The sequence below is a fragment of the Balearica regulorum genome, chromosome 4 (genome assembly GCF_011004875.1).
Source record: "Balearica regulorum gibbericeps isolate bBalReg1 chromosome 4, bBalReg1.pri, whole genome shotgun sequence".
Classification (NCBI taxonomy): Eukaryota; Metazoa; Chordata; class Aves; order Gruiformes; family Gruidae; genus Balearica; species Balearica regulorum.
In genome coordinates, this window is record NC_046187.1 from 56034196 (window position 1) to 56048704 (window position 14509).

The 14509-nt window shown below is 45.6% G+C and overlaps 1 protein-coding gene across 6 annotated transcripts in view; it reads right to left on the minus strand.

Annotated features, from left to right (window-relative positions):
* Positions 1-13883, minus strand: part of LIMCH1 (LIM and calponin homology domains 1) — a 183184-nt gene extending 169301 nt beyond the window's left edge. For 2 of the 6 annotated variants that reach the window (XM_075752247.1, XM_075752246.1), the window contains exon 1: positions 13562-13883. In XM_075752247.1, the coding sequence (XP_075608362.1) occupies positions 13562-13657 (96 nt within the window). In that variant the 5' untranslated portion in view covers positions 13658-13883. The remainder of the gene's footprint in view (positions 1-13561) is intronic. The other 4 variants (XM_075752243.1, XM_075752242.1, XM_075752241.1 and 1 more) reach the window with 2 other exon arrangements.
* Positions 13884-14509: the final 626 nt, after the last annotated feature.

The window sequence follows — 14509 nt, forward strand, 5'->3', positions numbered from 1 at the left end:
GAAAAGAAACAACTTCCAGAAACAGTGTACCAGAGAAGCTCTATTAGGCTCTCCCCAGCAGCTTACTGAAGGCAGAATTGCTATCCTCTACTTCCAGTAGAAAGAGCTGCATCTCCCCTACATCTTGATCCTGACTCCAACCAGGACTCCCTAGAAAAATAAAATAATTTTCCAGTGGATTAGAAATGCCTGACCTAGCTTACATCCTCTGAAGTGCCTATCTGTTACAGGTTCCATTCTCTTGATGCTCTTTGTCCAGACTCTGCTCCTCCTCATCTCTTCCATTCTTTCACCTAAATTTCTTACACTTTTTTTTTCTGCATCATATTTGGACTGGCTTGTCCAAATGGTGAGATGGGAGAAGATCATTCATCAGAAGCTCAAGGCATAGCAGTTGCTCTGAGCCAAGACTTTACCTGCTTGGTTAAGCTCCAACATACAGCACAGGAAATAAGAGATACTGCATTTCTTTTACCTAAGAAATCTATTCTGGTTCCTGTGATGGTGCTTGAAGTGACAATGCAGCTTTATCAGTCTTGCAAAACAGCCCTAAAAAGAAGAGCCCATTCAGAAACAAGTTTGAAAGAAAAACCTTGAAGCTATATGCACCGGAAGATAGGAAGATACGAGGAGGATGGATGACCAACTACACACAAATTATTCAAGTGAGCTTGTGATAACCAATCTCCTATATAAAGATATTTGAAGCACTTAGAGCACATAGGATGCAGACAGCTGGCAGCATCCATGTGACAGATGCATCAAGTGAGTGCCTTTTGCCACCTATACTGCTCAGCATTAACAGAGGGGTTGTTGGGCAGTCGTTTACAGACAACAAAATCCTCCAACCTCGCCCATGCAAACAGCAAGTGAAATGGCCCAGACCCCTGTAGTCAAAAGTCAGATTTGAAGTCAGATGGGCTGTTGATGAGCAAAAAAAAGGCCTTCTGCTTTATTAGCAAGAACAAAGTCATAATTCTCCTAGTTGTATTAGTCCAAATAATCTGTCACTGCACTGAGAGTGAAAAAGCTATAGTTACCACACTAGAAATTCCCAGGCGTGCTCTTTCCCTCCAACAGCCTCATTAGACTTCTGGCAGGAAGAGAGGAGCAGGACAAGTGCACAGGCCAACACACACTGCTCAGTCATTTACAAGACTTTCACGGCAATCCATAAATGCAACTGGCTGCGGAGAAGCTGTCAGACAGCAGCTCCTTTTGTCTCATGCCATTGTCCTAAGGAAAACTGCTATGATACACCTCTGGACAACACAGGACATGAGTGTACACAGTTGGAATGACCTTCTCCCCTTGCCAGATGCTTTCTATATTGTAGAAGAGCCATTTTTTTTTAACTTGCTTTTTGAAGAAAGCTTTTCCTCATACTCAAACGCAGAGTACCAGCAAGAGTTTTTGACATACATAGGCATCTCAACTTTGTTGACTCTTACCACCTTTGCTTCACCAACCACTTATGCCTTGCACGCAGTTGCAGTTTTAAGTTTAAAGCCCTCTCCTTCCCCACCAAATAGAAACACAGGAGTTTATGTTTCACTCTCTCCCTATCTTTCACTGTTTGAGATGACTGCCTTCTCGCTCTCAATCCTAAAAGAAAACCTCAACCTGGTTGAGGTTGCACACACCCTGGAAAATGTTCACTGCCCGTAGCTGATGCTGACGGCCCTTTCTCCACCAGCACTTTTTCTGGGAGTACTGGAGCCCAGATCAAGCCATGGGAAACTGTCGCTTTGATGCTTCATATTGGAGCTCCCCATCCTGTACAAAGGCTGCCACCACTGCTACTTCTGGAAGTCAGCTCCTCCTAGTCACGTAGCCCTGTACCCCAAGCGTACAGTGATGGGATACTCCCCTTTCCCTACACAGAGATCCCCCTTATGCTCTTCCTTCTCTTGGGAGACACTAAGAGACAGGGAAAACACAGAAAACAAAAGCTTTCAACACAGTTTGAGATTGCCCCACTTCCAAGAAGCCTGCTCTGGCTTTGATCTATTGATTTCAAGGCCCTTAATGTGGGAAGATGAAATGCAAGTTTTCACCACACAATTCTAAAATGAAAAAGAAAACCCAGTATGGCACTGGAGAATTAAGCGCTGCACTGAAAAACTAACAAATATTGAGGGGGGTGTAAAAACCACAAATACCAGATCTGCCTATAACCAGAATATGAACTCAAGAGTCTTGGATGAAATAAAAAAAAATAAATTAAAAAAAAAGTAAAGAATTAAAACTATTATTCAGCAGTGCTACATCAGAGATACTAGCAAACTACAACAAATGGAAATTCATGGATAAAATCCCACAAGCACTGGTAGACAAGTTTCCTATTATCATACTGGAATGTCACCTCAGAGCTACCCTTGTGAGTTTTCATTAATTTAGGCCACAGCTATCTACAACATCTTTGCTTGCTTTCTCCCCTGAAGCTGCTCACAAGAAGCAAAATGAGGGAAAGGAAGGAAGTAGCAAAGCATTTATTATTGAGATGCATTTTTAAATGAAAGTATGGATCTTTTTTTTTTTAGGATACTGAGAAGGCTCTAGCACCAACTGCAGTGCATCTTTCATGTGTGGGGCTGGAATAAACCCAGTTTGATGCTCATCTTTGAAGAGCACCCATACCAATCTAACTGGGGACTGCTTCCCGGGAGAAAATAATCACCGAAAGATAAGTGAGGGAGGTGAAATTAGTTTGCAGCTTCACCAGCTTTATTTTTATCACCCTGCTCCCTTTCTGCTCATCTCCTCACAGGGAATCTCTAAACCCTCAGCTGTGCTGTGCCAATCTAAGAGGCTCTGGATGCCAGGAACCGGAATGCAACACCCGCCTGTGCTGGAACCACCATGCAACAGACACCACCTCTGCTTCCAGAAGTGGCCACGTGCCCGGGCCGTCCAGAGGAAAAAGTATAACATTGCCTGTGCCCCACACCTTCAGCGGGCAGAAGTACCCGCCTTGACAAAAACCGCCCATCCACCCAGCACCCTCAGCTGAGGAGCGGCACTGATATGAGGGAAGGAGAAAATAAGGTCCCAGCAAGACTGAAGATCTGCATGTTCATAATTAAAATGTTTTGAGGGTATTTTTGCTTCTCTTTAGAAAAGGCAAGCTGTTTCTAATAAAGATCATTTGAGTTGCTTGAACTTTGTTGATTTATGAGTTTTTTCATGTTATTCCAAAACTAAAGGCCCCCTTGTTGAAATAAAAATTGCTTTTGGGAGGAGTAGGATGTTAGGCTAAGCTTTTATATCACTTCTTTCAACTCAGGAGAAAGTCACCTTTATGACTCATCGATTCTGACACCTCCTTTTTCTTGCCATCAAAATTATTTCTGGAAAACAGTTTATTTTCTTGGCTATCTTTAATTGATCCAAACACTGGCAGAAGACAGACACTGCACATGTATGCTCCCAAATCAGGACTTTCCGTTTTCCAAATCACAACTTGAAAAAACCAATTCGTCTGAATCAGGAAAATGATAAACAGAAAAAACCACTTATATAGTTGCTGTCTTTTTTTTTTTTTTTTCTGTTTAGATTACATATTTACAGTTACGCTTCTCAACTGAAGGAAAGTTTCCAGAGTTGATTTTGTTGCAACAACACATGCAAGTTAGCCCACTGAAATGAATCACAACAATCGCATGGAAACAGAGCCAAGGGATTCAGCCCTGAATGCCCTGGCACACTGGGCATCCCTGCCCACGTTGGTCTGACAGAGACATGGTGGTCACTTCTGCGTCGCCTCATTCCTCCCTGCCCTTCCCCAAATCCAGTCAGAAAATGCTCACTGCCAAATAGCAGACTTAAGCTAACACACCATGGCTCCTTTTTAAACTGAAAAAAACCAAAACAAAACAAAAAAAAATCCCAGAAAAATACAAGAAAAATTGTTAACAAAGGCAAGCAGTTAATAATACATAAAACAATGAATTATTAAAAAAAAAATGGGGGGAGAAGCCTCTGCTTTTCCTCAGACACTGAAGCTTCCTTTCTCTGACAGCAAACTGAAGAAAAATCTCCTATTTAAGAATTTTTTGGATTAGTGAAGTAGGCATTTGGATGAAGGGTTTTCAAAGTTTGTTTGGGAGGAGATGGAGGGGAGTACCCAATACACCCATGTCAGGTATAAAACATCATCACTGATATTCAAGAAATTAAATAATTATGAGTTCCACAATTTCCTAGAATATTTATATGCTGTTGAAGACTGGAGTGATAGGTTTGGATTTAGGGGTTACATTTGTTTTAAGACATTGTAGGAAGACCTCTAAATTCCACCAGAGCCACAATCTTCTGCTGTGATACAACCACATAATGTAGGCCTCTGCATTGCATGGAAAAGAATGCTTGCAAAGCAAAGCACCACAAAGAGTTTTTAACCTCAGCCCCTTGTCCTCTGTAGCCATGCAACCATTCTGCTCCCACTTGAAATCAGTTATTTATGGGCATCAGCCTCTGCTTACGCAAAAGCAAGACTGTGCTTCAAGTCAGAGCAAAGGTTACAACTACTCGTACCAGTCTGTGGCCTGCTGCTGAAGTACAAATTCATCTGAGTTTCTTGGCCTTTTAGTTCTAGTGGAAAGGTCATTTGGAGATTTTTTCTTCCACTCTGGAAATGGAAAGTTCCAGTACTGGAAGGTAGACTTTTCTTCATCTTTGGTTCACAATTTCTCCTTCCAAGAGTCCCATCCTGCATAAGGGATTTCACATGATGCAGTGCTATCAAGCATTATCAATCCCATATGCCAAAGACATTGACTTGCACTTTTGCTGGATGTATCATATCCAAAATAAATTTTGGGAACTTTTGTGTATTAATCTTTTTACAGATTTCAGCTCCTCACTGTTGGGAAGAAAAAAATGAATCCCAGCAATGTACGATCTGAGGAACAGAAGGCCGGTAAAGGCCTAATTTATTTTTTAAATGATACTGTAATCCAGCTAGAGACTCGATTGCTTCTGAGTGCCAGATCTACCAATGCCTACAGGAAAGGAGACAATAGGGAAGGTATTTACAGTCTCAGAATGAGGACTCCTGTTGTTTGCACTATGTTGAGTATGTGCAGCCACTTTCCCTATAGCTTGTAGATAACCAGAGGGCTGTGACTCTTCTGAAGCCCATGGAAAGATCTGATGGAGGTGGGGAGATTTTGGAGGTTAGAACAGTAGAGGGAAAAGATACCATAGAGAATTTTTTCCATTCATGCTGTTCATGCAACTCACTGTGGGATCACATAGTGCAAAAATCCCTGTCTTATTTCCAGCACAAACCAGGATCATGGAGAAAAGTCTGTGAAGGAGAGATTAATGAAGAGAATTTCCCCTCTTACCTTACTCATTCAGCCGTACAAAGCAGAATTAAAGAATTACTTCCCCTGCCTCCACCACGCTGCTCCTTAGCCTGTGAAGTGCTCTGTGAATCACTGACAATGACACCAGAGCCAACAAGCCACAGCAGTATGATTTTTCAAAACCTTAGCTTGTCAAAGTTTATTTCAAAATCAAGCTGTCTTTGATGCTTTGAGACCTCAGAACAGCAGAAACCACAAAAAAGACTTTCTCTTCAAATGGCCAAATGAAGCAGATTTTCTCCTTTCCCCACCAAATAAGAAGTCACTAGACTATTTCAAGTCAATTTTAACATCAGAAGCAAGTTCTACTACTAACTTTAAGCAAGTCATTCTGCTAAGGTAAGGCTTACTAGCAATAATCATTATATATACGCACATACAATAAAAAACCACAAACAACTAGGTAACAGTAGCAAGTTATACTAGAACTGAGCAGAGTGACTATCAAAGTAGATGATTCGTATACCCAGCTAATATTACAAACAAAAAACTTCTTAAGGATTTAACATCTGAATTCTCAAGAATTAAGCCTGCACATCATCTCCTCAAGATCTGAGAAGCAAGGGAAATAATTTCAGTTCCTTAATGGTCAATTATAGCAGTGCACAAGGAATTAAATAACAAAAAAGATCTCACCAAGACAAGGCAATCAATTGTATTTACAGTTTTCCAAAATAAAACAGGTTTAACAGAAATAGATTGGAAGCCAAACACATTTTACACTGCCTCGAGGAGTTTCTACAAAGGAAAGTCAGTAGCATAAATGCCTGCCATAAGCCATAGGAGTTTTGCTTTTGTATAGAGAAGGACCTTGTTCATGTAAACAGGCTCTTAAGCACTACAATAATATAAGCCATGTCCCCAGAAAGCCACCTCTCCTGAAGAAGCCCAGCTCCGTCAGCCTCTCTCTCAGGGCAAGTCCTCCAGCCCCAACCGGCCTGGGGGCTCTCTGCTCAGCTGCCCCCAGCTTATCAACATCCCTCCCGCACTCTGGGCCCCAAAACTGGATGCAGTATTTCAGGTGTGACCTAGCAAGTGCCAAACAGAAGCAAACAACCACTTCCACCAGTCTACTGGCCCCAGAATAACCACAAAGGGCTAACCTCTCCTGCTGCCAGCACACGTGTCAAGCCTGTTGTCCCACGGGTCCCCCCAGGCTCTTTCCAGCAGAGCTGCTCCCCCAGCAATTACTCCCCCCGTCCCAAGTACAGGGAGTACATTTATTCTGTTTATAAAATAAAAGGTAGCAATATGCAGGGTTTTTTAAATTTTAAGCTGAGGTGTGTTGTAGTTCTTCACATTCTTGCAAGGCTGTCTCGAGGACATGCACTGCAGCCCTTTCACCTGAGACAGCGATTAACATAGCTGGGAGAAGTTTCAGCTATCAATTTTGATGTTGTTATTGGTGCCATCGTAGCTGTTGCAGTCATTGTGATCTAAGGGACTGAGTGGGGAAAGGAAAGACAGTACTTTCCTTTTTAAATGATATATTGGAAGGAGAAGGAAGGAAAGCTTAGATCTTCAGGGTCTGCATGCCAAAACGTACATACCTTCCCCTTATGCAGCTGCCCTTTTAAATGGCACTTGCAGCCCTATAAATCTTGCTTTTTCTGTAACATTGTTCCACAACTGTTCTTCTCAGGGTATTTGCAGAGAGCCAATGCACAGAAGTATTCATCCATGGATGAAAAGCTTCTAGACTGGTAGATTTTTTTCAAACAAATATAATATAATCTTTATAACCTGTCATGAAATAACACTTCCCAGATTGGCCAACACATTTTAGAAGCTAGAAAACAATTCTGCTGTATCAATCTTCTATTTATTCTCCATACTTGGGAAATATTCCACCTTCTTTTCTAGAGGACTATTATTTTCCCTTAAAAACATTTTAAAATATAGTTAACACTGGCAGAACAAGTGCAATGACGTTACATAGCTGCATTAACAGATCTTCACCACCAATTGCATAATGGCATACCAGACTATGGTGTTAAGGGCAGATCTTTTACCTATTTTAAAATTGTAGTACTGAAAGGAGAAATTAATTCAGTTTTAAGACAATTAACAGCTCAGTCCTGCATTTCCTAACATTATCCCCTTATCAATAGTATTGTTGTTCTGACTATTCTCACCCCCGTGCCAAGCACTACTTGTAACATGGCTTAAACGGATCTCATGACAAGGGAATTGGGTCTACATATACAGGACAGGAGGTCAGCTGCCAGGCAACTAGGAGAGGAAAAAATTTCTAGAAGGTGGTAGTCTGATAGGGTCAGAGTTTGGGCAGGTTCTTCCACCCCCTTTCAATCAATTTAGTTTTCATTTCACTGAACGACAGACCGAGCCAGAATGAAGAGCATCCCATCTGCCCTGTCTGCAGTCCCTAAACACTGCCCAGGAGGAGACGTACAGAAGTCAAGAATTCCTCTCCAAGTCCAGTCACTGTAACCACAGTAAAGTTATTCTGCATTCACATCCCTCTAGGACCAGAATCCAGCTACACACCTTTTGACCCTTCACGGTTGCCTTATAGACACTGTGGGAAGGATTAATCAGGCCTAACTTTAGGTGTTCACAGATCAGACGCATTAGATGTCTAAGCTATTTGCATAGGTTTCTTCCAGTTTGAGAATACAGATGTTCTTTTTAATAAGATAAATCACAATACATTATGCCAAGTATATAGGTAAGACACTCTTCCAGCAGAAGGAAAAAAAGAAAGAAAGGCTAAATGCTGAGAAATTTGAACTGTGGGCACTGCTTGGGGCTAATTCAAAAACTTTCCTACAATATTTGATTAATAAAACCATCATGCAGTATTAAATCTCAGTGCATCAGTCTACACTTAAATGGTTGTATTCAAATACTCTCATAGGCAGTTGGACTGACTTCTCTGGAACTGCTCACTGGAGAAAATGTTTGTTGGATTTGATCCATTTGTATCCAAATAACAGCAAGACTGCAGTGGCACCTGAAGGTCCCAGTCTGGCTAGAGGCACCACCATAGAATCATAGAACCATAGAATGGTTAGGGTTGGAAGGGACCTTAAAGATCATCTAGTTCCAACCCCCCTGCCATGGGCAGGGACACCCTCCACTAGACCACGTTGCCCAAAGCCTCATCCAACCTGGTCTTAAACACTTCCAGGGATGGGGCCTCCACAAACCTCTCTGGGCAACCTGTTCCAGTGCCTCACCACCCTCACAGTAAAGAATTTCTTTCTGACAGCTAATCTAAATCGACCCTCCTTCAGCTTAAACCCATTACCCCTTGTCCTGTCACTACAGTCCCTGATAAACAGTGCCTCACCATCTTTCCTGTAGGCCCCTTCAGGTACTGGTAAGCCGCAACTAGATCTCCCTGGAGCCTTCTTTTCTCCAGGCTGAACAACCCCAACTCTCTCAGCCTGTCCTCATAGGAGAGGTGCTCCATCCCTCCAGTCAGCTTCATGGCCCTCCTCTGGACTCTCTCTAACAGCTCCATGTCTCTCCTGTACTGGGGCCCCCAGAGCTGGACGCAGTACTCCAGGTGGGGTCTCACAAGAGCGGAGTAGAGGGGCAGGATCACCTCCCTCGACCTGCTGGTCACACCTCTTTTGATGCAGCCCAGGACACAGTCCCATTCCAGGGACTGTATCAGTGTCCAGCGGAACTAGAGTTCAAGGATCTTAAAATCAGCTTCAAAGCAAAGGAAAAATACATGTCTACACATATTTGAAAATAGAAACACTCCTGTGGGACATAGGTTACTCGTATAATCTGTGTATCAGTTAGCTTAATTAATACTTTTCTGATGTTCCTCAAGGTCAGGGCACCCCACTTGGTGTCATTCCGCATTTTGAAGTTCACATAAACAAACTTGTGTGTTCCTCAAGTTCCAGACCTCCACAGCAGATTTTCTAATCAAGTCTCTTCACCAAGTAGACAAGATTTTTGCCAATTAACTACCTCTATCTCCTTTGAAGTTACATTTTTGCAATGGGAGCCACAAGCCTCAGCTCTCTCTTGCACTTTATCCGCACAAAGGGGGGACACCCTATAGAAACCTTGTTTCCAGACTCCTAGCACAAGACAGTCGCGTGAAGTTTATTTGCCTGAGTCACTTTCCTGGTTTTACACCCCTCATACTCTTTCACAGAGACAGTGCTGCAGAAGTTCCAACTCAAAGCTGCCACCTTCAATAGAGAAATCTAACAGAGGTTAGTGTTTTGCTAGAAGGAAAAAAGAAAATAAACCACACACCCCCAAACCCCTCTGGCTGGCAAATTTCTCCTTAATAAGAGAATTCTCCAGAGGAATATATATACATATATATAGGAGAAGAGTAGCAGACTTAGAAGTCGATGGGGTTTAGCCTATACACACCTAGAGGGAATAGCAGAGTCAAGCGCTGACCATAGGGGACAGAAAAATGACCATAGGGGACAGAAAAACATGACTTGTTTATTATTACCATACAACTATAAAGGAAGCATTCTTATCAGCTGGCAAAGTTTCTAAGGAATATAAGTCTACGGAAAAGCCATTCCTAATTGAACCAAGCCTCAACAATGAGGAGAGAGCATATTAATGAGGCAAGGCTAGGAGGTGCGATGAGGAGATAACAATACCCTTAGGAGTTACACCGGTATTAAAGGCGACTTTATTACTGTATTACTCTCTCTCTTATGAATCTTTGCAGCAAGAATAACTCTGTTTATACAGATGTTCTTTCAGCCATCAGTTATTCTAGTTTAAACACACATACAGGGAACCTTGACTTTTTAAAATTACAGGCCATTAGATTAACTTAGATTTGTTATTTTGCTGTAGTAACCCACTAGGCTTTACAAGGCTGATATATTCTTTCAGTGAAACTGAGATGCATTAATTGAAATGAGATACTGCACCTTTAATAATGCAGATTGATGTAGCTCGCTCACAAGGTTTTTCATTTGTTGCCTTTATTTGAATTCCTCTGAGTGCTACTAATATGGTTCATTTTATCATGAACAGGGCATTCTTCACTTAAGTAGCACATACAAAGCTAAACTAAAATAATAGGATTGGTTTACTGTTACACAGAGGGAAGCATGGTTGATATTTATGCAAAATTAAATAGCCATGCAAGGCTGAACTCCAGTTTCCTACCCAAAGTGACTTGCAATCAAGGTGGAAAGTCCACAGAATTCCAAAATCCCATCTTCTGCAACATACAGACGACACCAAATCTATCACCACTTGAAATACTCTCTTACAAAACACAAACTCTTAAGTATATATATCAGCCTTCACAGTAACAGCCAGAGCTTTGTTGCTTTTCCCTGCTCAGGGGAACATCTCAGTGCTACTAGTTCAGAGGTCCAGGGAGAGACAAGAGGATGATTATGAGGATCCACCCAAACTTCAGTGCAGCGGCGAGATTAAAACAACGCTGGCAGAGGAAAAAGAAGATTTCTGGCACCCAGAGGACCTGCTCTGGTGAAAGGTCACGGACCCAAACAGTAAAGACAAGACCTCTGGACCAGAGGAAGGGAAGTACCTCGATCCTTGCAGATCTAGACATTCATCACTTTGTGTCTTGGCTCCCCATCTGTAAAAAGATGGCAGCCTCCCTTTCCAGCCCCACCAGAGGAGAAATGCGCTGCAGACCACAGGGTGGATTCCTGTCCGCGCTACACAATGGTGACAGCACTCACACGAGGATTTAAACCAGATGAGAATCCAACTAGTGAGTCACACAACTTAATCATCAGAAATAAAAATGCACAGCAAACTCAATCTGCCCATTTCTGCTTTCATTTCTTTGCGTGGCACTATTTTACAGCCTAAGACAGGTTTTAAGCTGCCTCACACCGCTAACATCCTCGTTAGCCTGTCTTCTCTGTACTAGGAAGATCCACCAGCCCTGCTTGAAATCCTAACTGTTTTATTTTCGTTTGAGAGACATGTCATTTCAAATGGTCAGAAGTAAGCTGGAAGACACACCACCACACTGGACACTTGCTAACATCTCTAGGCCAAAGAATAAATTGGTGAGAGACAATTACAGAGCCAGCTGAAGCAGACGGGTCTGGTAGCCAGACACAGCATGACCCCTATTTCTGTTTTTCACCCAAATCAACAGGGCTTGGCACACTGAATGTTGATACCTATCACACTCCTTGGTTTTTTATTTCATTTCTTTTTAAGATTGACATTGCTTTTCAATAACTTTGGACTAATATGTCAAGTTCTGCATAATTTGCTCAGTTCAAATCATCCAGATTTACAATGGTGAGTGCTGACCAGATTTTTAGAAGAGTTAACAACCCTCCTGCTCCAGTGCTTAAGCCAAACTAGGATTAAAAGGGAATCTAATGTGTTAGGCAAATTAAGCCACATTTGCTTCACCGGCAGCTTCTTCCTCCTTTCTCTTAGTAGGAGCATCCACTCTGGGCATCACTGGAAAGGCAGATGCTTCCCTCTCACCACAGCCATGGCGATGCTCCAGGTTCCTGACACACTCCCTCAGGCAAGAGGACGGTGGCAATAGTAACAGTGTCGCGACGCACATTACAGCTTTGTCATCTGTGCATCAAGCAGATTAAAAAAAGTGAAGGAGGACACATAAGAAATTATAGACAGCTTCTTTGTACACATGGACTTCTCAGGCCTGCATGGAGGGCACAAGGAGTTAAGAGCCCTTTTGCTCTGCTCATCAGGCCCTGGGTCGCACAAGAACAGGCGCAACACATCCTGTCACCGTGAACTGCAGAATAAACTGCCCAAGAGGGAGGTTTCTGCCTGACCCACAAGTTTCTGCTCTTATACAGGAAGATTTATACTCCCTTAATTATTATTCACGCCTGGAGTGATTACTGGCAGCTTTGGTACCTACAGAGAATTGCTTCACCATTGAGTTCTTGGCTTCATTAGCAGTCAGCAGTACTCACGGTCACAAGGTATTTTATGTACGGTATATATGATGGAGTCACGTGCCTGTCCCTTGGTCCGGTATTATAAAGAAGGCTATATAGCAACCATTGTATTCATTTTCCCAAGACAACTGGTGTTTATATGGACTTCACTTTTCCTCTTCCAGGCTGCGTACTCACCTTTCTTTGGCACAAAAGCCCTTCTTTTCACATTCCTCATTGTTCTTCTGCCTCTGGTCCTACACCAGCCAGCTTACTGTGTCAATGCCAATTCCCTGAGGTCTGACACAGCATTACCTTTCTGGCTACCATTACAGTCTGAAATTCCCAGGGCTTCAGGGAATCTTAAAGTCACAACAATTTCAACGACAATTTGCCTAACCACTGTCGGAAAACAGAATCCACCGAGGCTTACTAAAAGCTGCAGATTAAACTCAAAGCCCGCAGCTGAAGGGAGCTGTTACCCTGGTATCTGGGTTTATACCACCTTCACGCATGTTCTGTACTGGCAATCAGACGAAGAGCTATTTAAAGTGTCTCTATTGTTACATGCCAAAATATTTAACTATTAAATTTCACCCGCCACCTGCCTGTCTTTGCGTTTTATGGCCCGGGCAAACAGATCTATTTTTCTGCCTTGCCTGAAGAACGATCCTGAATGTCTCTCCTTGGCTCGGCCGAGCGATGGGAGAAGGGGCTACCGGGCTGCTCTCCGGCGGGACACCGCTGCCCCAGGCCCCCTGTGCGCGTCCGTCCGTGCCCCCCTCCCCGCAGCGCTGCTGACCCGCCCCGGCCCGCCTCTCCGCGCACTGCGGAGCGTTACCTGCGCGGCCGCGGCCACCACCCGCAGGCGAGGGGAGCTGGCAGGGCGCAGGGCCGGAGGTTTGCCCAGCCGGGCTGAGGGGCCCTCGCCGACCCCGGGAACCCCGCCGGCTCCGCGCACCTGCGCGGGTCCTGTTTACAGCCGCCTCGTTCATCCCAACCCCGGGGGCGGGGAGGGGAAATACGATTAAGAGATTAAGTTTGGAAGAGATGCGCTGGGAGGGGGACAGGGGCCCATCTAAAGGCGCGCACACTGCGCGGGCGCTGAGCCGCGGCCCGCGGCAGCTTTCCCTGCAGCCAGCAAAGCGGGGAAGGGAGGCGGGGGGGGGGGGGGGGCCGAGACGGAGCTCGGCGTGGAATAAAATGCCTACAGTCCCCGCGACGAGGAGGGGAAGGACACCGGGTCGTCCCGCGGGGTGTCCCCGATGCGGGCCAGGCGCCCGCACCCCTGCCATCCCGCGGTCTTACCTCGATCCACTTCTGAGCCTCGGTGAAGGCCAGCTCAGGCTGGGGGGGCTCGGGAGGAGGCTGAACCTCTCCCAGCTCCAGCCCGGGACTGGCCATCTGGAGGGCCCCGGCGCGCCGCGGCTGCGGCGGGAGAGCAGCCAGGCACCGAGCCGCCAGCCCGAGGTGAGCCGCGGCCGCAGCGGGGGGGAACGCCGGAGGCCGCTGCCTGTCTCTCCCTGCCTCGCAGCCGCCGGGGCGGGGGCCGGGGGCGGCGGCGCTCTGCAGCCCGGCTGGCTGCAGCTCGCCTGCGGTAACCTCTCTCCGCCGGTGCCCCGTCCGCCCGCCCTGCCGGCTCGGTCCTCCCTCGCCTGCCGCCCCGCCCGCCCCGCCGGCGGAGCGGAGCTGCGCTGAGCTGCCAGCTAAAAATAAAACAGACGGGCGAAGCCGCTTTGCCTTCAGCCCATGCAAATACCCGCGCCGCCGCCTCCCCGCCGCGAGCATCGCACCGCACCGCTGTGACCGGGGGCGGGGGGCGGCGGGGCCGGGCACCCCTCGGGGTGGGGGAACGATGGCAAGGCACCCCGGGCTTTGGGAGGAAGCCGATCCTCCCACCCCACAGCTCCTGGAGGGCACCGAGCCACCCGTGCACGCAGCGAGCTGCTGGTTGCGGCCGTTACATTAAACACCTGATTAATTAACGTTATCGCACGAAGGACCTGAGAGCCTCCAGCTCCCCCGCGGCGGGAAAAAGCTTTGCCCCCCCGCCCGGGCCCTCACCCACCTGCCCGGGGGCCGTGGGACCCCTGTCCCTGGAGCGGAGCACCGACAGGTGCCTCTGACCCTCTGCAGGCATCTCCTCTTGCTGCTAAGGGGTGAGAGCGGCCTTGCGAAAATGTGTGAGGGCCAGCACGGCACCTGACAGCATTTTTCTTCTTTCAAAAGTGAAGCAGGCATCAAGGTGAGCTTAAA